Below are 22,490 nucleotides of genomic sequence, written 5' to 3'. Positions count from 1 at the left end.
ATCAAGCAGCCTGGCGGCTGTCTGCCCCTGTTAAAATGTAACCTCCTTTAGGTAATCTCATCTAGATAGGCTTTAGAGAAGCAAAACTTTGTTGTTTGCATTCACTTTGCATTATTTACTGCACCAGACCTGTGACTCTTTCAGCAGGAAACAGGAAAGATTTCATTTGCTTAGCTGATCCTTTTCAAAGGAAGAAGTTTCCAGAAGAGGAGAGTGGCCAAGGTGTGAGGTTTACAACTTCCTTATAACACTAATGAGAAAAAAACTATCCCATCTGATGTCCAGTGATGTTATCTGAGGACCTGCATTCATTCTATACATCAAGTCACCAAAAGTTGAGCCTCGGAAAAACCTGTCAATGACTTTAAGTGAGGACAGATAAAGGGTGTTTATTGGATGATTGGTGACTTTTATCAGAACACTCACTGCTATATTGGATTATAAGCCAGATGGTGGGGCGTCCAGGAAGTAGATAATGGGAGAAGGTCATTCAGAATACAGGATTGGGATCACCCATGCATGTCACCCCAATCCTGGGCCTCCTTCTTGATGACTTTAGCTTCACTCCTGCCATCTAGTCCGATGCCGAGTCTGGCTATGAAGGTGGACTCTGAGGGTGACCTGGAGATCTGCTCTTCCTGGGTTTGAATCCCGGCTCCATTGCTGATGGTCTATAATCCAGGGCAAGTTACTGAATCCGACTGTCCTTCTCTTTTCTCACCCATCAATTGAAGATGACAGAAGTATCTATCTCATGGGATTGTTAAGGATTAGAAGAATAAAGTATTTGCCTGGCACAGCATCAGTGCTCAGTGAACTTAGTTACCTGGAACCTGAAATGTATTCTCGGATGACCACAGTTTTGTTTTTTCCTTCTTTCAAAACAACTTTATTGTGGTATCATTTATATATTTTAAGCCCAATTTTTTCTGTAGAAATTTATTTTCCAGTAAATTTAGCTAGATGCAACCATACTTCCATCTAGCTCTAGAACATTTTCACCACCACAGTAAGATCCCTCATGCCCATATAGTTAATCTCCATTCCAGGCTAGGGCAAGCTCTTCTCACTTTCTGTCTATACAGACTTGCCTTTTCTGGGCACTGTGTATCAATGGAATGATGCAATATGTATCCTTTCATATCTGGCTTTCTTCACTTAATGCTTTTTTTAGGACTATCCCCATTTGCAGCTGTAGCAGAGCTTTATTTCTCTTCATTGGTGAATTGTAGTCCATGGTGTGGATATATAATGTTTATCCTTTTACCATTTGTTAGTTTCCGCTCTTGCTATAATGAGTAATGTGCTGTGAACATTCGTGTGGGAGTCTTTGTGTGGACATTGCTTAATAGCTTCTTAATTGGTCCTTTAGCCTCCTTCAGGGCTCCCCTCTTCTGTTCTTGTCCCCCTTCCATCTGTTCTCTACCCTGTCACTAGGGTGTTCTTTCTAAAACGGAAATCTCATCTGGGCTTAAAGTTTATGCTTAGTGCCCACTGGCCCTTGGGATTAAGTTCAGACTCCTCAACTTGAAGGATTTGCTAAGTCTTTAAAATCTACCATATGACTGACTCCCTGCTGCATCTTGTCTTTCACTAAATCCTGCCCCAGCTTTCTACTCAAACCATTCTTTTGTTCATGTTGTTTAATTCATTTATTTAACCATTTGTTCAGTTAACCACGCTTTTCCAGGCTCCAGGATATAACAGACAGATCAGCCAAATCCTTGCTTTCACAGAACTCTTTTTGGTGTGAAAGGCAGGTAATAAGTATGAAAGCACAGATAGCGGCATATGCTACATATAAAGAAAATAAATATGATAGTTACTGGAGGCCCTGATGAATTAAGTCCCCAGACCTGTGTATCCTTGGGAGCTGCTGCCCTGTTGCCAACTGTCCACTTGATATATTCATTTGATGTCTGATGGTGACAAGCCCCGTTTCTCAGCTATGCCTTTGTGCTTCCCTCTTCTCCTATCTTATTCCTCCTCTTCCTAACTCCCACATACTCCTCCTTCCCAGCTGTAGCCCCACACCCTGCTGGCCTCCTGCAGCCTGGCTCGATGCCCCTGGCTCGATGCCTCTGTGGTGCTTTCCCTTCAAGTCCATCTCAGATGTAGGTGGTGCCCTTCTCATTATATTTCAGTGCATGGTGACTGTGTTTCTTCTGCTCTACTCTGAGCAATGAGGTGACAGTGAATGCCCAGTCTAGACTGGGTGCTGGCACATACTTGGGACATAACAAAATCTGTTCAAAGGGCGATCGTGATTAGCTTTGAACAGGAGGGAGGGAGGGACTCCATCTCCTTTGGGACTAGTGGAAGTTGCTAAGGCCTGTTGCAGGCATAAATTAATTTGTAGGGTTAGGAGAGAAAGTTAAAGGACTGCTGATGGTTTACATCATCTCAGAGATTACAAGTAAGTGTACAGTGTAAAATGAGTAGAGTTAGTTATAATAAGCAATTCATGCACTAGAAGAAATGAAAAAGTAGTGCTGTGGGGTACATCTTAAAATCTTGAAACTGTTCTTTTTTTTTTTTAAAGATTTTATTTATTTATACAAGAACTGGGGTACAGGCCAGATGCGCCAGAGGATGAGAGGATTCACCAGAGACAGAGTGGGGAACAGAACAGGCAGACTGACGAAATACATTGCTGAGGGGAGCAGCGGGCACGACAGGAGAGGTCTGCTGCGCCTTGTGGGACCCTTGCCGGCTGGCCGGGATCAAACTGGCGCTGCAGAGGCTGCAGACAGTTTCACAGTGCGGCGCTCAACCCCCTGCGCCACCAGGGGAGGCCCTTGAAACTGTTCTTACTTGCTTTTAGTTTTATAGCTATTCGATATAGCCTAATTTCTTTGGGCCATTTGTTATACATATTGACGTGGATGACTAAATTGCTTGGAAGCCATTGTACTGCTTTCTTACTCTTTTAGAATTGATTTTATTTTGATGTTGCTTTTTCAGCTTTCAGAAAATGTGATTGATCGTATGAAGGAAACCTCTCCATCCGGTTCGAAGCCTCAGCGGTTTTCTGGTGCTTACGGTGCCTCAGGTATTTCAGAATTTTAATTTTGAGTTTGTCAGACAAAAATTCTAACTGGTAAAAGTTCACTGGGTAGTCAAGTTTTCTGCATTTCTATCTTTTGTTATTTGGATGTTGGACTTTTTATGGGGAATAGAAATCAGTACCAGGGTTTCTTTTAAAAACTCCATTTTGCATTACGGGGCAAACAAATCTACTTTCAGTTTTTGTAGTCACTTTTTTTTCATTCACCTCATTAATCCTCTATTACTCTTTGGAAAGTTACTTCATGTCTTTATGTTTGTTTGTGTGTATAATGGATGAATTATGGGGATGGAGATTGAGGAGTAAATATTTATGTAGAAAAAGATTGAAACCTAGAAAATATTGAATATTTTCAAAAAGTGAAATACCACCAATGATTTTACTTTCTAATGGAAATAAAGAAAGTTTATTACTTCATAGCCAGTCTTAATGATGAAGACACGACATGAGATGAAGTCCTTGGAGAATTCTTAAGGTTCATCTTGAGATCCTGCTGGATAAGCGACAAGAACCAGCTTTCCTGTCCTTCCCTGTCCCTCCCTCACTCACTTCTTCATTCCTCACTTACTTGTTGAGCACATACTTGTTGTATGTGTCTGGCACAACAGGTGCTCCCTGAGTATCTGGTGGACACACGTAGAAAGCTGCCCAATTTGATGAACGGACGTGCTGTTCATTAGTAAAATGGCAATGAGAAAATAATGGGGTTGATTAATCTTGGACTCAATGGGAACTTTCAACCTTTGTTAGAAAAAGGGGGGCTTGTGTGTGATAAGCGTGTCTACCACCTACTCAATACAATGAGGAAGATGAGGTGTCACCCAAATACTGTTCCCTTGGGCACAGTAGTGGCCCGCATAGTAACCGTCCAGTCAGTAGCCATAAATTGAGCTTTTGATAGGTTTATAGCAGAGATAAATAAGAACTAGTTCTTGTTCTTTTGAGACGTCTTGTTTTGTAGGAAACGTCTTTGCTTATGGGGCTCACTCTTGATTTTCCTCCTCCCTTTTGCAGCCTCAGTCTAGTCTTCTTTGCTGATGTCCACTGTCACTTCCCAAATTAGACAGCTGCCTTCTTGAAATCTCCCTTAGTGATTATCAACTGAACATATTTAAAACAAGCTTTTGTATTCTTCCCCCTGATTTGCTACTCCTCTCCATCGTCTCAAGTTAGCAGCATAGGTAGTCAAGCCCGAAGCCTGAGATTTGTTTTCTCTTTCCTTACATTACATCATTAGCTAGTCTGGTCAGCTGCATCTCTAAAACGTGTCTGAATGTGCAGCTTTCATGTCCCACTCTAGTGCTGCAGTTCCATCCAGATAACCAGCATCTCTTACCTTGTCTTCTGCAGAAGGCTCCTACTTCTACTCCTGTCCCTTCACGCTTTGCTGTGCGCCCAGAGGCCTCAGCAGTCTTTGCAGTGAAAAGTCACATCACATCCATGGTGATGGAACTCTGTAGAACATAGACTATAATTTCAGCTCCTTCCGTTGGCCTCCAAGGCAACACCGGGACTGGTCCCTTCCTTCCTTTCCAGCTTCATCATCATCTCCTACCACCCTTTTTCCATTTACCCACAGCAACTATCATCTCTCCCTGAAGATAAATTTGTCCCTTGTGTTTAGCTGAATCCCAAGCTCTTAGGGATACTACTTGACTCTTAGCAAGAGTTCATAAAGTGTTTGTTGAGTTAACTTAGGGCAGATCTCATTACTCTTTTAAATAGTAGTTATTCTTAATCACTTATATGGAGTATAATTTTATGAATTTCATTCAGCTGATGTCTGGTGAAATCTCACACTGTACAAGCAATAAAATTAGGTATTTTGAGAGGGCATAAAAAACAGTAAAAAAAAACTCCCTCCTTTCAAAAAGTTTTGAGTTTTGGGGCAAAAACAACTAAATATATGATAGTATTATAGAAAAGATAGAAACATAGTATAAAAGAAACCTGAAGATATTGAAATTAAGAATATCAAGTATTTTGGCTTAAGAATACTTGTTGATTTTTGGATATTTTAAAATTGGGACTTGATTGGGAGTATTTGCTTTAGGTAGATGTCACTGTACTGTGTTGAGATAAGATGATGAAGATGATGAAAATATATGATGAAATAGTGACAAGTCACACTTCAGTGATATTTAATAGCAGGTATTCTGCTAACTCCTTTATAAGAAGTCGTATTTCATCTAATCCTTCCTCATCACCCTGTAAAGGAGGGACTGTTACGAACCCATTTCACATTGAAGTTAACAGACGGGAGTGATAGTCCTGCCAGAGTCACACGGCTGGTAAACAGGGAGGTGACAGTTGCATTCAAGTCTGTTTGGCTCCAGAGCAGATGCTGTAAAACATTATTTTATTATCATTTGAATAACACCTTGCTTCATGTGCAAGGAAGAATGTGACAGAAACTAGCTGGGGGAAAGGATTGCCTTTTTCATGTTTTCTTGGGTTGGTTCTTAGCTGAGACTGGAGAGAGGGGAAGCTTGCTGAGGCTGCTGCTCCCGGTCTGGCCCACCGAGTACCATGCTGATGTTGAGATAGCTTGGCTGTGCCGTGGAACCTTTCTTCCCCTTCCTTACACGGCTGTGCTGTGGAACCTTCCTTCCCCAGAGTCCTGACTGAGGACTCTGGCTTAGGGCCAGCCTGGGCACCAAAATCTCCTTGAATGTCACTGTGCCTTTTGGTGTTTAGTGTAGAAGCCACGAGTTACGTGGGGCTATTAAGACTTAAAATTAATTAAAATGAAATAAAATTTTCAGCTCTTCAGTTGCTCTGTTCACATTTCACTGCTCCATCACCCCATGTGGCTGGGGGCTGCCATTTTGAACAGCACAGATGCAGACATGTCCTCATCATGGAAAGCTCCTGCTGGGGTACAGCAGTGCCCGGCATCGTGAGCTTCGTCAGCTGATCTCAGTGATGTAACTGAGCTGTGGAACAGGAAGACTTCTGTGTGTTTTTGAATCTTTCTTGCCTTTTCCACATCGTTGGCCCCTGCAGAATTGTCAGTAAGTGGAAACCAGGGACTGTTTCCCTGAGGTTTACTCTCTGTACCCCAGTCTTCAGCCCAGCTTCTTCACCTGTGTGTTCTGGGTATTGGCTCCTGACACTCAGAGGCTGGGAAGACCTGGACACGGTGTTGTGCTATGCTCTGTGTGCTGTAAAATACTGGCTTTGTCTGTTCCATGTTGTGAAAAAGGCACAGCAAGTCTCTCTGAGTATATTTTTCTGCCCTGTTGCAACCCATGCCCTTTTGAAATGATCTTACCTTTCTTTAGCTTAAGAATGCAATTAGATTATGATTGTGTTGTGAATTAAGGTTTATGTTTATTAAAATGAAAAAGTTTTATTTATGAAAGTAGAAACCCAGGAAGTTCTAGTCTCTTCTGAGTTTCATTTGCGGGTTTAGTTAGTACTCAAGAAATAGATTTCTTAAGATTTATAATTCAGATGTGTTTTTCAAGAAATAATTTTTCAAGTCTACAAAAATGTATTGATAAAACTGTCACCAGCCTTTTCTACATTTTTCAGTGTCAGGTAAGTTATATATTAAGTGTGAGTTGAATTTTCAATATTTATTAAGATGCTTTCTTCTCCCAGAACCCTAATTCAGACCAGCCCCAGGCTATTCATGTGTGTGAATACAGGGCCGTGACAGAGAGTCCTAGGATTTCTGTGCATAGGGACTAAGTTTGGTCATATAAATATAGTTTTGAGAATGTAATTTATGTTGTAAGAAAGTGAGTCCCTCTCAAGACTTGACTGAGACTATTTTTTTGCCAAACCTTGAACTAGATCAATGACTCGTTGCAATAAGTATTTGCATGTAGAGCTGCTCAGGCAAAATAATATACTGTGTGACACGCAACAGATTGTAATGCCACTTTAATAAATGGATGTGCTCTAAAGAACTTAACTGTGTCCTTGCTGTCTCAAATTTTTTTGTTGTCTTACATTGTTCTCTCAACTATGTTGGTTTGCATTTATTCAGGGGAGTTTTTTTATTTTTTTGAAGATTGACATAGGGACATACCATTATAAGTATATAATTATAAACTTAGCTTATCATTAATACCTTACATCTTTTGATTTTAAGAATTAATGTTGGATATGGATTTTTTCCCTTTCTACCCTGATTCTTTAGTTTTTCTGGCTTGGATCAGATCCTACCTAACACCGAGGAAACTGCCCCCAGATCAGTAGGAAAAAAACCAGACAAGAAGTGACATTAGGATGCTATCTGTTGGTTTCCTAAGCTACTAGTCACCAGATGAAAATGATGAAGCTGGAACAAAAGACAAATGAAGTCACTGTTATTATTACCCTCACTGTGCAAGTTTCCCTGTAAATTTCTTGTCATTGTGAAAAATAAGGTAGATTTGTCGATTTGTGTTAAGTATATCACTGAGATCACTAAGTATTTGGCAGCTTTAACAAATTGCAGGAAACCGATTTAAGCAGGAAATAATACAACCCAAACTCAATAGCCAATTTAGAGAAACAGATTCATCTGTATGCTCTGTGTGTTTTTCCCCCCAGAATCTGGCCCTCCTAGTTATTTTTAAACAGCTCTTTAAGGCTCATTTAGACATACTACTGTAGGGAGAGTTCAAAGTAAATAAGCTGCTATTCCTTTGACTTGAGTTACAGTTACTGAAGGCAGTTGTAATATCTCGGTTTCCAACTTTTAATATATGAAAATTTGTTGATGCCAGTATGTCAACGCTGCACTTCTTGTCTACGCTGTAATAGATAATTTGCCTGACAGTTCTTAAAAGAAGGAAATATGTATATTATTGATTTAAAGGTTTAAATCAAATCCTGTAGTCAGTGTATTCTGTTCTTAAAAAGAAATCCACGATCAGTCTACAGTTAATGGATGAGTGAACTCCTATTGTTAGTTCCATCAGTCAACAGTCTCCTTGACTTCAAGGAACTATTGGTTTGGTAAAAGCGTATTTAACATTCTAGTTTGTATCTTTCCCTTGCTCAGTTAATGTTCATGAGAAGGTGAGTGGACATGTGAGATAGAATATGTAGAAGGTATTGAAAGTGATTTTGGAATTCAGAGAAAGAAGGTCAAGAGCTTTGGAGGGCAGGCCATCTGGGGACAGACGTGAACTTGAGCCAGACCTGCAAGAGAGATGGGCAGATTAGTGTTGCAGGTATTCCTGGTGGAGTCAGTGCACAGACCAGATTAATTCAAATAAAGGGCTCAAGGGCCACCTGGGTGGGAAGGTTGAGAAGTAAAACAGTTTAATTTTATCCAGTAGGACCTAGTAGCCACTGTGCAGTTCCATTTAATTTTAGGATGCAAGGCTAGAAAGTTGCATTAGTTGCTGCTTTCCACATCTACTCAGATATTAATAAAATTATAAGGTTAAAAATGTAGTGCTGATTTTCTCAATGGTATTTTTATATTCAAGAAACAAGTCTAAATGGTAAGAATGTTTTCCACCATAGTGCTAAATAAAGCCATTTTCATTTTCAGCGCAAATTAACAGCTACATAAGCATTTGTATTTGTCCTTAATTGGCCCCAAGACAACAACAGCAACAAGTTGCCCTCAACTGCTTGAGGCAGTGTGGTGTGCAACAGAGGAGTTCCAAGCAGGGAAGGTAAAAGGTCAAGTGGGTTCTTGAAAGCAAAATCTCCAAACAGAGGTGGGGAAGACAGCACTGCAAGGCCAGGGCAGAAGTGGCAAAAGCCAGGGAGCTTGGGCGGGCTTGGGGACATGAGTGGCTGCCCTCTGCTCACACCTCACACTGATGCTCCCTGGCCCAGGGCACTTTGCTCTGTGAGCTTGATCCATCACTCTTGGCGTTATGTTTATTTTTGAGAAACTCACTTTATTTTAAAATTGAGAAGAGAGCATAGGAAACTTAATAACTATGGAAGACCAAATTTGGAAGACCAAATTATTGATCCTGTAGTTTGTATTGGGATGGTGAAGGGGAGCCATGCAGAAGAGAAGCTGTAGCAGTAGAGAAAAGGAATCAGGGAGAGAGACGCCTAGTAGGGTCTGGAATGTCAGCGAATCTCGCCTTCCAGTTGGTTTGTGGGACTTGGAACTTGTGCCCTTTGATTTCTTAGTTAACCGATGGCCATTGGCCTCAGCTGCTTTTTTTTTTTTTTTTTTTTTGTGGGACCCTCGCCAGCAGCCGGGGAACGAACTGGCGCTGCAGAGGCTGCGGGTAGCCTCGCAGCCCAGCGCTCAACCGCTGCACTACCAGGGGAGGCCCTGGCCTCAGCTGCTTTTATGAAATCTTCAGAGGCCCTGCCCTGTGACTTCCATAGCGTAGTTTACGGTGCATTAATGCGTCCAGGTGGCATGGAATCAAGTGGGCCAGAAATTCCCTACTCGTTCCTAAGTTACTAGAAAGGAACAGCTGCTCTGTGAGGGATGTTGTATATTGTAGATGAGAAATGTCATAATGCAAAATGAGGGGTCATAGTACTCAGGAGCTGGAAGGAAAAAGCAACTTCAGTGACCACAGGAGGGAAAGAAGGGGCAGTTATATTAAAGACACTCCCCATTTGCTGGTGCAGTGGATTTTGGGTGTTAACGTTAACATGAATTGTGGGGTAACCGGTTGTGTTTTCTCAGAGAAAATGTCTTCATGTGTTATTTTGTACAACAATCAAATCATGGAGATCACCAACCACAAAGAGTAAACAACTATCAAGTATATATTTTATAGTCATGACACAAGACTTAAAAAATATTAGACATTGGTCTTGTAAGCAGCTCTAATGGATTAGAGAGTATAGCTCATCCAGTGCATAAAAATACTGTTTTTGATTTAAGCTTACTATGCCAATCGAAACCAAACAGTAACATTTCGCTTTTCTTAGAATTTGATAGACTTTCAGAGCATCTTTTGCGTGGCCTGGATCTCTTAAATTGCCTGAGAGCATTTCAAAGGTACACTTCCCCGGAGTATTCAAATCAATCCATTGTCAGCCAAATAGTAGGTTGTTGTTGTTGATGATGATGTTTTTCCATGGGAAAAAAACATTTTAAAAAGTAAGGTCTGACCCAGCATTTCATTTCTTCTCTTTACCCTTTCCTGTCTTCTTGGGTCATTCAGAAGTACGGTCCAGTGTTCCTTTTAGGCCAAATCAGCGAGCAAGGAGTGCTGTAAGTCCCCCTTTAAAAACTGCTCTGCCCCCGGGGCTACTTGACATTTTGTTGACAGCTGTCAAGGTCCTGGAGTGTTCCTTGAGGAGCCTGGGGAAACCATGCAGGTCATTAGAGGAGGCTCTTCAGACATCTTCACACAATTGCAGTGGGAGCTTAAGACAAAGCTCTGGTTCTGCTGAGTCCTGTTAGCCGGCAACAAATGACCAGATCTTCAAATTACTCTACAGGGTATTAATGACAGAGATCTCCTATTTAAGACCCGAGATGGTTAAGAGATCTCACAGGTTGTGTTGTGGGAAGGCAGACACTCTGGGCAGTTCCTGTGTGTTAACTTCCTGGGTTGAAATTCTTTAGTGCATCAAATAAATGATTCTGCTGGGCCTCACTGGTGGTGCAGGGGTTAAAGTCTCAGCGCTATCAAGCAACATGAGTCTGTCCTGGCTGGCCTGGGAGCTGACCCACATGGCGCACAGACCTTTCCTGACTTGCCCGCTGCTCCTCTCAGCAGGGTGTTTCAGTAGATCTGCCTGGTCTGCTCCCCGCTCTGTCTCTGGTGAATCCTCTCACTTTACTTCTGTTGGGTCAAAGTCAAAGACAATCTTCCTTTGCCCTGGAATGTTAGTTCAGAAGTATCAGGTTGGCATAGTTTAAGTTGTTGTTGTCTGGGTCCAGGCTTTTGACTTGGAAAAGCACTCCTTAGTCCTGGCTGTCCCTTCTGGAGGACCCCCGACTCTGCTGTTGTCAAACTCTGGGGGTTTGAGAGTGGAGCTCTGCATTCTCTTCTCCCTCGCAGCTGTTCTCATGCTGGATCTCAACTTCTGATTCAACAGTCACAACTTTTTTTTTTTTTTTTTTCCTGGAAGGGTGATTTCTCTGCTCATACATTTCCTCAAGGTGCTGGGGCCACCTCTTTGAAGCCTGGGGGTTTTGATGACTCTTAGCTCTGGAATGTTGAGGTTTGGTTTGGCTTCTGGGTGGGAGTTGGAAGGAAGAAATGCAGCCTGAGTCCCCTCCTGCTGGAGTGGGGAGGACTGGAGTCCAGGGAATTGGGTGCCCCGGAGTTCAAGCACAGGTAAATAGCAAAGCACCTTCTTAGCTGAGAGCTTCTAAGAATTCAATATAGCACATTCGGGCACTTACCCAGTGCTCTCCCCTTTCACCTTATTGCCATGTGCTGCAGTGATGACAATGTAGAGCAGACTGCTTTCCTCTGTATTTTCTCTGGTAGTTACACTAAGCTCTGCAGATGTAATTAGCCTTGCTGTGGACATAATGGTCATCTCACGACTCTTAAAAAATAAGACAAAAGGGGCCTCCCCGGTGGTGCATTGGTTGAGCACTGGGCTGCGAAGCTGCCCGCAGTCTCTGCAGCACCGGTTCGATCCCTGGCTGCTGGGGAGGGTCCCACATGGCACGCAGACCTCTCCTGCCACGCCCTCTGCTCCCCTCAGCAGTGTCCTCCGGTCTGTCTGCCTGCTCTGCTCCCTGCTCTGGCTCTGGTGGATTCTCTCACCCTCCTGCACTTCTGACTGTACCCAGTGCTTGTATAAATACATAAATAAATAAATCTAAAAAAAAAAATAAGACAAAATATTGATTGCCACCAGTCCTCATTTGAAGACGGACCTGAGGAATGATGTGAAAGTCAAAGCAAGGAGAAACTTGACTTAGGTAAAAAGCACTAAACCAGTTCTTAAGATCAACAACTGCCCCCCTTCCCCCAACATTTTTACTGTTTTATTAATGCGGTCAGCCAAGTTATGGATTCTGACTGTTGTCCTTGTAATTATCTAAACAAATTATTTTAACAAATACTTCCAATAGCCCTCAACTCAGTTTCCTTAAAACTCTTGCTTTTAGCAAGAAAGCCTGACTTTCACTCTGTGTGTCCACGCATTCGTGCAGCTATAATTAGGCTGATCAACTCTGTCCTTTCTTTTAAGTAGGAAAGATGAGGCAGAATAATCAGCTTTTATTTAATTTTATCGGACAACACAGATACCCAGTGGGCACAATGGGTTTGTTTAATTTTTCTAAGTAATATGTTGACTTCTCTGGAAATCTCTCGAGATTGAATCTAAAACTGTTTTTATAGCATCTTTGTTAAACTTTCCTAAAAAAAAAGTTGCCTTAATATTCTATCTCAGAAACTTTTTGGAGTGATTATAATAAGATTATGGGAAGTTATAATCCTTTTTATGATTATTCTTTGACCTTGGAGGTATTTTATTAGTTTTTTAATAAAAAAATCTTTTAAAAAAAACATGGGCTGTATAATTAAAAAAATTTTTTTTATCAGGCCTTATAAACTTGCAAATGATAAATTACTTTGATTTATCACTTTGGGGAGAGTGCATGTTTAATGTTCAGAGCGCTTTTGCCACTTAATACTTGGGTGATCTTGTGTCAGTCATAGCAGTTTCTCCCATTTTGATTTGAAAAAAGAATCTGATTCTTCTTCCCCTGTGCTAGTAAACATTAGACTCTCTACTGAAAGCCATTATCGCATAATCCATGGTCATCTTTTTTGCAAAAATGACAAAAACGTTTTAAAAATAGTGACTTTTTAAAAAAAATTGCTTATTTTTATTGTTCAGTGTGGCTTGTAGGACTTTGAACTAAAAATTTTTAAGAACATATTTTGCTTGAGAACTACACTCTCTTTCCTCCATCCAAGTAAGATTCTCTTAGTTAGTTGGGCGGTTGCAGTGGCCTCCCTAGTGCTCAGGCCTCTGCCTTACTCCTGATGTACTGAGGCCTGGTTTGTAGCAGGTGAGCGAGACCATATGGAGCATGCAAAGGGGGACTGAAATCGCCAGCTCTGCTTCCTCTGGCCAGATCTGCCAGCTCTGCTTCCAGTAATGTCATGTAATCGCATGTTTTCAGATACAGTTTTCCAGGGGAAAATGAACCCTATTCTCTCCAAATAGGATATGGAGAGGCTATGGTTTACTTACCCCTGAATAGAAGTGCTATCATGTATAAGGGGAGTGTGTTTGTATAGTATTCAAAGGGCTTTTTCCACTGAATACTTGTAAGATCTTGTATAAGTTATCTCAGTCTCTCCCAGGATATAAGGGCGAGACTGCCTAATTTCACACAGTTGTCATGGAGACAAAATGAGATAATGTATAGGTGCTGAAAGATAGCCCGGGATCAATACCTGTTCCTTCCTTTTTGTCCTCCTTAGCATACCTCCTAGGGCTCTGACCCCCCTGCATCTTTTGCACCATCCAGGTTGTCTGTGTCAGGCTGTGGTCCACTCTTTACCTCCTGGTTTTCTGTGCTCTTATTTCTTCAGTCCTGCCTACACTCCGAAATGCTCTCCTAGGTGAGCAGAGCAGAGCGATACGGTATGAGCTGTACTGGAGATACACAGGTAGCCTCAGAACAGATTACTCACTCAGCCTGGGGGCAGCCAGAGTAGACATCATGAAAGAGGCCCAGATATTTGAGCTGAATATTGAAGAATGAACAGGAGATTATCATTCAAACCTGATAGCATTGATGGTGGGGTTGGAATGGCTTTTCATGGGAGAAGAAATGGTGGATGCAACACTTAGGATCATAAAGGGCTTAGTGATTTCTGGGAGTTATAACTCGCTATATTTATTTGGAATGCAGGTACTGAATAGGAGATGGGAGGACAAGGAATCTATATGGATGGAACTGAAAAATTAAGGAGTGTGGATTTGTTCTACAGGAAATGCCGCCATCCCTGGGTTTTTATAATTGATTTTAACTGTGTGTGTGCATACGTGATCAACTTAAATTTTACCTTATCCGAATTCTATTTTCTTAATCCTGTTTGCCTTGCGTTTTGCTAAAACTTACATAGCATTTTGTGTATATTCTTCTTTTGGAAGGCACTACTTTCCACCTTGAAAAAAAAGTAGTTATTTACAGCTAAGTTAGCATCTTCACTTTATAGTTAGCTTCTTGAGGACAGAATTTACACCTGAAAGTCCCTAGGTCCCACTGGGACCCCATGGCATCTGCCTCACCTGTAGAAGGTGCTTAAGAAACACTGGACAGTGGAAGGAATGGATGGAAGGCTCTGCAAGCACCCTCAGCTTCTTCAAAGACACTTCTTGACCTCGATACATTGTACCCAATGAAAGAAGCCAGTCACAACAGATTACACATTGTATGATCCCATTTGTATGAAATGTCCAGCATGTAAAGCCAGAAAAGAAATTGCCTAGGGTTGGAGTCAGGGGCAGGTGCGCAAGGGGCAAGGATAGGCAGAGAGGTAGTGCTGGCAGGGGTGCAATTCGGTCAGTGTACAGAAACCATTGACTGTGCACTCCACATGGGTGCATTTATGGGACATAAATTTTATCTCAAAAGCTGTTAAAAATACTTCTGAAATCTTGTCAAAATTTAAAAAAAAATTACCTTTAGATGTTAGTTTTCCCCCGGTCCCTTGTTTATGGAATATGCTCAGAGCTTTGCATTACAACATTTATTATTCTGCTTTAAAATTTTGACTTGGAGTTCACTGGAGTATAGGTGAAGCAGAGCTTTGGGGGATGTGGTGTCCCCTTCAGAGATGCCAGGGAGTGCGTGAGGGCCCTTCTGCTGCATCTGCGCAGCGAAACCTTATCTCCGCCAGGCGGGCACAGCAGTAAATTATCTTAGTATAAGCAGAGTGGCATTGTTGGATATATTTGAACTGCGTTTTTTTATTTTTCAAGTTTTCATAGAACTTTGTCTTCAGAGAGTAATGCATGACTTTGTCTTAATAAAAAGAAACATAGCATCCACAGACATAGAGGGCGTCGTGCTATTTTTCTGACACCTTTAAAATAAGGGATGTAGATAGAGTTTGTGTTTTAGCCTGATGATCTTGTATTTCTCGTTAACAGGCACTTCATTTTAAAAGTCTGTTTTATGCTAAAGCACTTATGGAGCCATTCGTATTAATAAAACATGTGTTCCTAGATAACATGTTTAATGCGGTTTTCTCTTTCTCCCTTATCGTAGGAGCTAGTAGTTTCTTTGTTGATGAAACAGCAGGGAACACCTATTCTGGTGTGCTCATTCATGTAAAATTTAGCCCTCTTGAGAAGTGAACAAAGACCATAGCCAAAAGGCATTCATCAGACACTCTATCCCCAAGATAATCTTGAATGAAATCATCATCAAATAACCTAAATAAATCAGTTATTCCCTGACACTGTGGCACCAAATGTAATCATTTAACATTATTGTGTGTGCATTTTTCTTTTTCATATGATTGCCAACTATCTTAAAAACATGGGATGCTTCAGATTAATGTTTTGGGGAGGCTGATAGGATCTACTTGACCTTGATTGAACATGAATAGTGGCCGTGGGTGGTTCTTCACTATGGATAGGATTGTTATTAAGGTTGCTGGAGAGACTCTAATAGCACAACCATCACATTTGATTTCTTTTCACACATCCTGCAGCTAACTGTGTGTCCCCCAGTGCTTCAGAGTGGGACTGGGTCAAGAAGGTCTTTTCAGGAATGGATGGGAGGACGTACCTGAGCTGAGAGAGCTGAAGGCTCGGGATTTAGCTACAGATTTTCCTATTTGTCCCAAATGGGCTCCCTCCTCTCCTGCATGTGACCCAAGAGACTGCTAAGATAACTATTAAATAAATCCCAAAATGGTTTGTTTGGTGGAAGGGGCATGGATATTGAGAGAGATGAAGTTCTGCTCAGAATGCATTTTTGCAAAGAAATACTGGGTGCAGCTGAAGAGAATGTTCTTAGAATAATTCTTCAGGCTTATAACGGAGTTTCAGGCTCACTTGGAAACTGACATACCGTGACACTTTGATGGAGAATTTCCAGTGAACTTTGGTACCACTATGGTGTTGGTGGCTTGCCATATCTCTCAGGCAAGGTTGGCTCTTCGTACGAGGCTTCTTGTGAGAGGACTTGAAATGCCTCACTTTGGGTTTCTGAAATGCCTCCAAAACTTGGCTTCCAATATTGTCCCTGTATAGGTCTGTTGGAAATGAACAAATGGATAAATATTTGTACACACATACACACACGTGTGTATCTATTTCTCATCTGTGATAATAATGTGACAGCCACAGGTCCATTACTATGGACATTTTAATCATAGTCCATGAATGTTCCTTGTAACACAAACTAATTTCTTTTTTTTTTTTTTTAAAGGTTATTTATTTATACAAGCACTGGGGTACAGGCCAGAGGCGAGGGAGGGTGAGACAATTCACTAGAGACAGAGCAGGGAGCAGAACAGGCAGAAGGACCAAAGTACACTGCTGAGGGGAGCAGAGCAGCAGGCGAGACAGGAGAGGTCTGCCTCGCCGTGGGGGTATCTGGCTGGGTGGGAATCGAACCCACGCTGCAGAGGCAGTGGACAGCTTCACAGCGCTGCGCTCAACCTGCTGTGCCACCACGGAGGCCCAACACAAACTAATTTTAAAGGCAAGCTTTCTCCTGTTTGCTGTTGCATCCGAAACTGGCATGCCTGGACTCCAAAATGAAGGCATTGCAACAATTTACTTTTGTAATAGTTTGTATAATTTTGGTTGGCTTTTGTTCATCCATTTTCCCAAGGGTGATGTGGTGGCTTTTTGTGTTTTTTGTTTTTATTTTTGTTTGATTTCATAAATATTAACTATTTTATTTCTCCCCACTAACTTATTTTCAAACTTTAAGAAAAAATTAATTGAGGCAATATTAGTTTACACTGTTGTTTGATTTTGGAAGTATAGGATCTCCCCCATCTTTTCTGGTGATGTCTCCATAGCCCTCCTACCACAAAAGCACCCATCATCCATCACCATAGTCTATTGTTCTACCTCTCCCCCCACAAAACACACACTTTGTGCTCATCCCTTCCCGTTCCTCTTCCCCGCTAAATGTCTCAGGTCTATAGTCAGCTTTCAACAGCTAGTATTTGAGTTTGGCTTTATCTGATCCTTTGTCTGATTTCTCTCTATTCCACGTATAAGTGACACCATCTGGTATTAATCTTTCTCCTTTTGGTTTATTTTGCTGAGCATCAGCCCTTCCAGCCCCATTCATGTTACTGCACATGGCGTGAGTTTATCTTTTTTGATTGCCGAGAAGTATTCCATTGCGTATATACCACATCTTGTTGAACCACTCATCTGTTTTGGGGCTCTTAGGTTGGTTCCATAGTTTGACTGTTGTAAGTAGTGCTGCAGTAAACTTGGGAGTGCAAGTTTCCTTTTAATGTTTGTGTTCTTCATAGAGATACCTACGAGTTCCCGCTAACTTTTAAGTAGGAAGCAGAATTTAGCCCATGTGTATGGAACTAACATTATGGTGTATTAGACCACTTTCCAGGGAGAAGCCCAGATCCTGCAAAAGACTGTTGTTGCTGCCTTAATTAGAGGTGGTTGTGGTGCGGGGTGGTGGGGGAGCTCTTTTCTCATCCATAAAATTGTGACTTCATACCTCTGGGGAATCCTGATATTTTCAGTGTTTTTTAAGAAATAGAGAATAGGGCCTCCCTTGGTGGCACAGCGGTTGAGCGCTGGGTTGCGAGGCTGCCTGCAGCTTCGGCAGCGCCAGTTCAATCCCCGGCCACCAGGGAGGGTCCCACAAAAAAAAAAAAATAAATAAAAAGAAATAGAGACTATTCAAATTATTGTGTTGTTGTACTGCTGATTGGAAATTAGAAGATCTGACTTCTATCTTAATCTTCTTACCAACCGAACAAATTTCCTTGGACTTTTTTGCTTGGACAAATTTCTTTATTCTTCTGGGATTTTGTATTTTTACCTGTCAAATAGTGGAGTGAACTCTCACTTCTAAGATTCCTTGGGGAGATTGTACATTTTTAGATAAGACCCATTTCATCGGTCTTTGTATACCAACACTGTTACCTGGGTAGAACACTATTTGAAGGAGTGATTGAGTGTCCAGCTATGCATTTTTACCACTTGAATCATAGTTACAGTTTTCTGTAGTTATAATTATGAGCTTATTTTATGGATATGTGTGTATACCTAGATCTATTGTATGGAGTTGAAAATTTAGATAAAATATAGAAATGATCAAGGTGCAAGAATATGCTTTTTTTAAAAGTTCCCTTGCTTTAAAGTAATATATGTCTCATTATTTGGATATGATGGTTAGAATAACCAAAAAAAAAAAAAAATGCTGTTGGCAGCTTCTAGGTTTAAAAAAGCTGTTCCAGAGAATTAGGGGAAAAATAGTAATTAAAAGGGGATTGTGAAGGTTGGTAGGTCTAAATTTAACATACCAGCTGTGTTTTGGTTCATAGGGTTGTATGTGTTGTTCTGTCTCCCCCTGAGGTCTGCCTGCCTTATTATGAGCCAGGTCCGTATTACAGGGGATAGGACTCTGCCTTCTGAAATGTAGCCTCAAGAAATGGCTGCTTGAATGAGTTAGTGCCCTTGGATGGGTTAGTGGTCTGCAAGAACCTGTCAGCATCTGGAGAAGTTGAAAGTTGAAGGGCATAATGTTATTTGGCTATCTGGCTGGGCTGTGGTCTGTTTCTGAAAGAGCTCTTCAAGAATGGAGCACAACCCTCTTCTCTGTGCTCGAAATACAGTGTTTTATTGAATCTAAGGTGCCATTAATTCTAAACACACCATTATTTTATGTTCCACTAAGAAATAACCTTGACAATTGAGCCATGATAAAATGCTTTCTTATCCATTAGAATGTTCACTTTATATTTATTAGAGGTACGTAGATTAAAAAGGAAAATTGAGGTGAAATGAATTGGTTACAATATCTTGATACTTACTCACAATTGGAGTGCAAGTTATTGAATCACTTTCTGACTCTGAGTTGTCCCTGGCAGTGGGTTTCCACATGCTGAGCTCCTGTGCCATCATTCAGGGAGCTGGCAAGTACCACATTTCTGAAGAGCGCTTTTCTATCAACTGGAGATTTCTTCCAAGCTGCTGACACTCATTCCTCATGCTTGGGCGCTGCTGTTCCTTCATCTTGCAGGGACAGTCCCTGACCCCTGTAACAGTAAAATGCTGGTGACACCTGAGCTGTTAACTTGTGAATATCCTTGCGTCTCAGAATCAGGCTCTGGAAGCAGTACCTGAGCAAGTAAAACCTGATCATGGGGTCACTCTTGTCTCCAGAGTTTAGTAGTGAAGATGTGGAACATGGGTACCCTTCCTTCTCCTAAACAGTGGACCCCACGGTAAAGGATGTTGTTTCACATTCAGACACTGTTATTCTCTAATCATTTTAATATACAGTTCCTTTTTATATTTTATGGAGAATCTTAATGGAGAGTTTAACCCGAAGAGGAAGCCCTGTTCTCTGTGAGTTGGTGAAACATCTTTCAAACATGAAACTTTCTTTCAAACATTCAGAGTTACCTGTAGATCACGAGAGGGACCAACCTGAGGGAGCTTGCTGTTCTCAAGGCAGTGATGGTTAAATGGTGATGGGAATTAACCGGGAGTAGCGCATAGCCTCGGAGTGTCGAGGCAGCTATGCTTCCTGTATCAAAGAAGTGGATTGTTTTTTAAACATGGAAGACCACCATAATAGAGCATGTAAATAAGAAAAAAATTAAGTAGGATAAAATTGCTGAGCACTCTTGACCCTGGATTTATTATGTTTACCATCTGCAAATTAAAATAATCATGTGTCTAAAGAAATATGATAAGTAAATGTTTATGATCTTGGATTATTTCTGAATCACGTTATTTTTTTTTTTCTTTCAAAGACGTGTGGACAATGAGTGAAATAGAATAAGTTCTGTAGATTATAGTATTTTGTGACTTAATTTCTTGACTTTGATCATCATACTGTAGTTAAGGAACAAAAGCTTCTATGTTTTGGAGCTCACACTGGAATATTTAGTGGTAAAAGGTCTTATGTCTTTAAGTTACTGTTACAAATTGCAGGAAAAAATTGTGTGTGTATGTATGTGGCAAGAGAGGGGGAGGGAATATGATGAAATATATCTGATAAAATGTTTGACATCTGGGGGGCATGTAGATTTTTGTAGTATCCTTGCAACTTTCCTATGTGTTTGAACTGATTTCATAATGAAAAGTTAAGAAATTGAAAACTACTAAATTATCGGATGGCCATACTTTAAATCAATATATTCTCTTATGTGATTTTAGTACTGATAGGGGCATTTAAAAGAAAATTCTCATCTTGTGGCAGAAACTTGCAAGTGCCTTCACTCTGGGAACTTATTTTCAGATATCCCCCAAGGCAACTCTCTTGTGAATGTGTTTATATATTTTGAGGCCTGTTTGGGGAGTATTTGTACATTTCTAGATCATTGTTGTTCTCCAAATACCTCTAGATTATTGTGTCTAAAAGATTTTAAATGATTTTGGGGGGACTATTCCCTGCACTTATCCTTTGCTAGTGAGTTCCCAATGATGTATGAGTCACTGTGTTGATTTTATTTACAGAAAAGAGGCTCATTTACTTTGTAAATTAGCCTGATGGTCCCTGCCCTCTTCCTGCCTCTTTACCCTTTCCTTACTTGTCACCCTTTCTTCTCTTTTCAGCTTGATTTGTATTTTATTTTATTTTTTAAGATTTATTTATTTTTATACAAGAACCGGGGTACAGGCCAGATGTGCGGGAGGGTGAGAGGATTCACCAGAGACAGAGTGGGGAACAGAACAGGCAGACTGAAGAAATACACTGCTGAGGGGAGCAGTGGGCGAGACAGGAGAGGTCTGCTGTGCCATGTGGGATTCTCGCCAGCTGGCCGGGATCGAACCTGCGCTGCAGAGGCTGCGTACAGCTTCACAGCACGGTGTTCAACCGCCTGTGCCACCAGGGAGGCCCCTTGATTTGTATTTTAAAATCAGTGAAACCTTGCCTCTTCCTGGAGGCCTTTCCTGATCATCCCTCTAAGACTGACCACTTCTTAATATGCTGTTACCATACTCAGATTTCAATATTTTATTGTTTTGTGCTGTTCTCTGTGATTAAAATTGTTACTTTGTGGTCATTTAAAGTTATGTGTACTTATTATTTTCCCAGTCAGAATCTTGGCAGGTACAAATTGCTTATCCTCACAGATCATGGCCACTGTCTCCATAAAGCAGTTGTTGTTCACTGATTGATCCTATCTGAGTAGGTATCTTTTATTGGACCCCAAACTAAAGCTATAATAGTTGCCATTTTGGATTGGCTGTATGCCAGTATCTTAAGGATTAAAGAGTCTTTGTTTTGCCTGCATTAGTTGAGATAGCATTTTCATAATTTAGCCAATTTATTTGCTCTTTTAAATTCAGACACCACAGATAAACTGCATTTTTTTTCTACCTGTAATTGGATCTATGATTGTTAAAATGTGTAAAACATATTTGAACAAATAAACATTCCCACATAAACTATAAATATGTTAAACTCAGCGGTAAAGATAAAGCAATGAGACTAATTTTTGCTTGAGGATAAATCACATTTGCATCTTAAATATAACTGTTAATGTTTCTCTTGTTGATTCAACTCAGGTAAGGGAACTTTTCTTGAATGACAAAAATTTAGATGATTATGTAAAATAACAAGCTGTGGATCTTTGAATTTGTTTCATACCTTAATTGTCATTTTGGTATTTCTAGAATACATTTTTATAATTACCTGAGGACAAGATGTTTTATAAGGTTTGGATTATAAAATTGTAAAGGACTCTCTTTTACCTTTGTTTTCGCTCGGAAACTTGTTTTTGGTTCAGTTCTTTAGAGAAATCATATTGACTTATACATGTTATTAACTCTGGCATCTTTGCCGTAATCTGGCATGATCTGAAATTTGATTATGGTTTTTCTATACATTATCACCTCCCAACATCCCTCAGAGGTATTGGCAAATGAGGGAACAGACTCTGAGAGGCTGGATGTCTCACTTTCACCACAGGTAAAAATGCCTGGATTTAAGTGTGGGTATTTACTGCTATACACTCTGCTTTTGGCATTCCAGTGAAAACTATGGATCCAGTATTAGAATACCATTTTCTCAATACATAAAATATCGGGTTGTCGGAGAAGTCATGATGCATTTTGCTTTTGAAAAATGTATTTCTGAAAAATACATCATGACTTTTCCAACAACCCAATGTATTGCATCACAAAGGGAACAAGTTAAAATGCTGTTTTCAAAAATACTAAAAAAACAAATATGTAATCTAGAGATGTGCTTACTCATGAGCCTATTAATAAAGAATGTGATATTGTTATTAACAGCTGTTAATTCAAGATTTATTTTACTTATTTATGCATACAAGGGCTGGGGTATGGGCCAGAGGTTGTGGGGGTGAGAGGATTC

The 22,490-nt window shown here is 40.7% G+C and overlaps 1 protein-coding gene across 1 annotated transcript in view; it reads left to right on the top strand.

The window, feature by feature from the left end:
- CHCHD3 (coiled-coil-helix-coiled-coil-helix domain containing 3) overlaps window positions 1-22,490 on the top strand; it is a gene marked incomplete at both ends in the record, with an annotated part of 242,836 nt that overhangs the window by 7,791 nt on the left and 212,555 nt on the right. The window contains one exon of the mRNA XM_084230646.1: window positions 2,965-3,052. Within this exon, the coding sequence (XP_084086772.1) occupies window positions 2,965-3,052 (88 nt within the window). The remainder of the gene's footprint in view (window positions 1-2,964; window positions 3,053-22,490) is intronic.

Source organism: Talpa europaea (genome assembly GCF_964194135.1).
Source record: "Talpa europaea genome assembly, chromosome: 3".
Classification (NCBI taxonomy): domain Eukaryota; kingdom Metazoa; phylum Chordata; class Mammalia; order Eulipotyphla; family Talpidae; genus Talpa; species Talpa europaea.
This window is presented reverse-complemented; position numbering and strand designations above follow the sequence as displayed.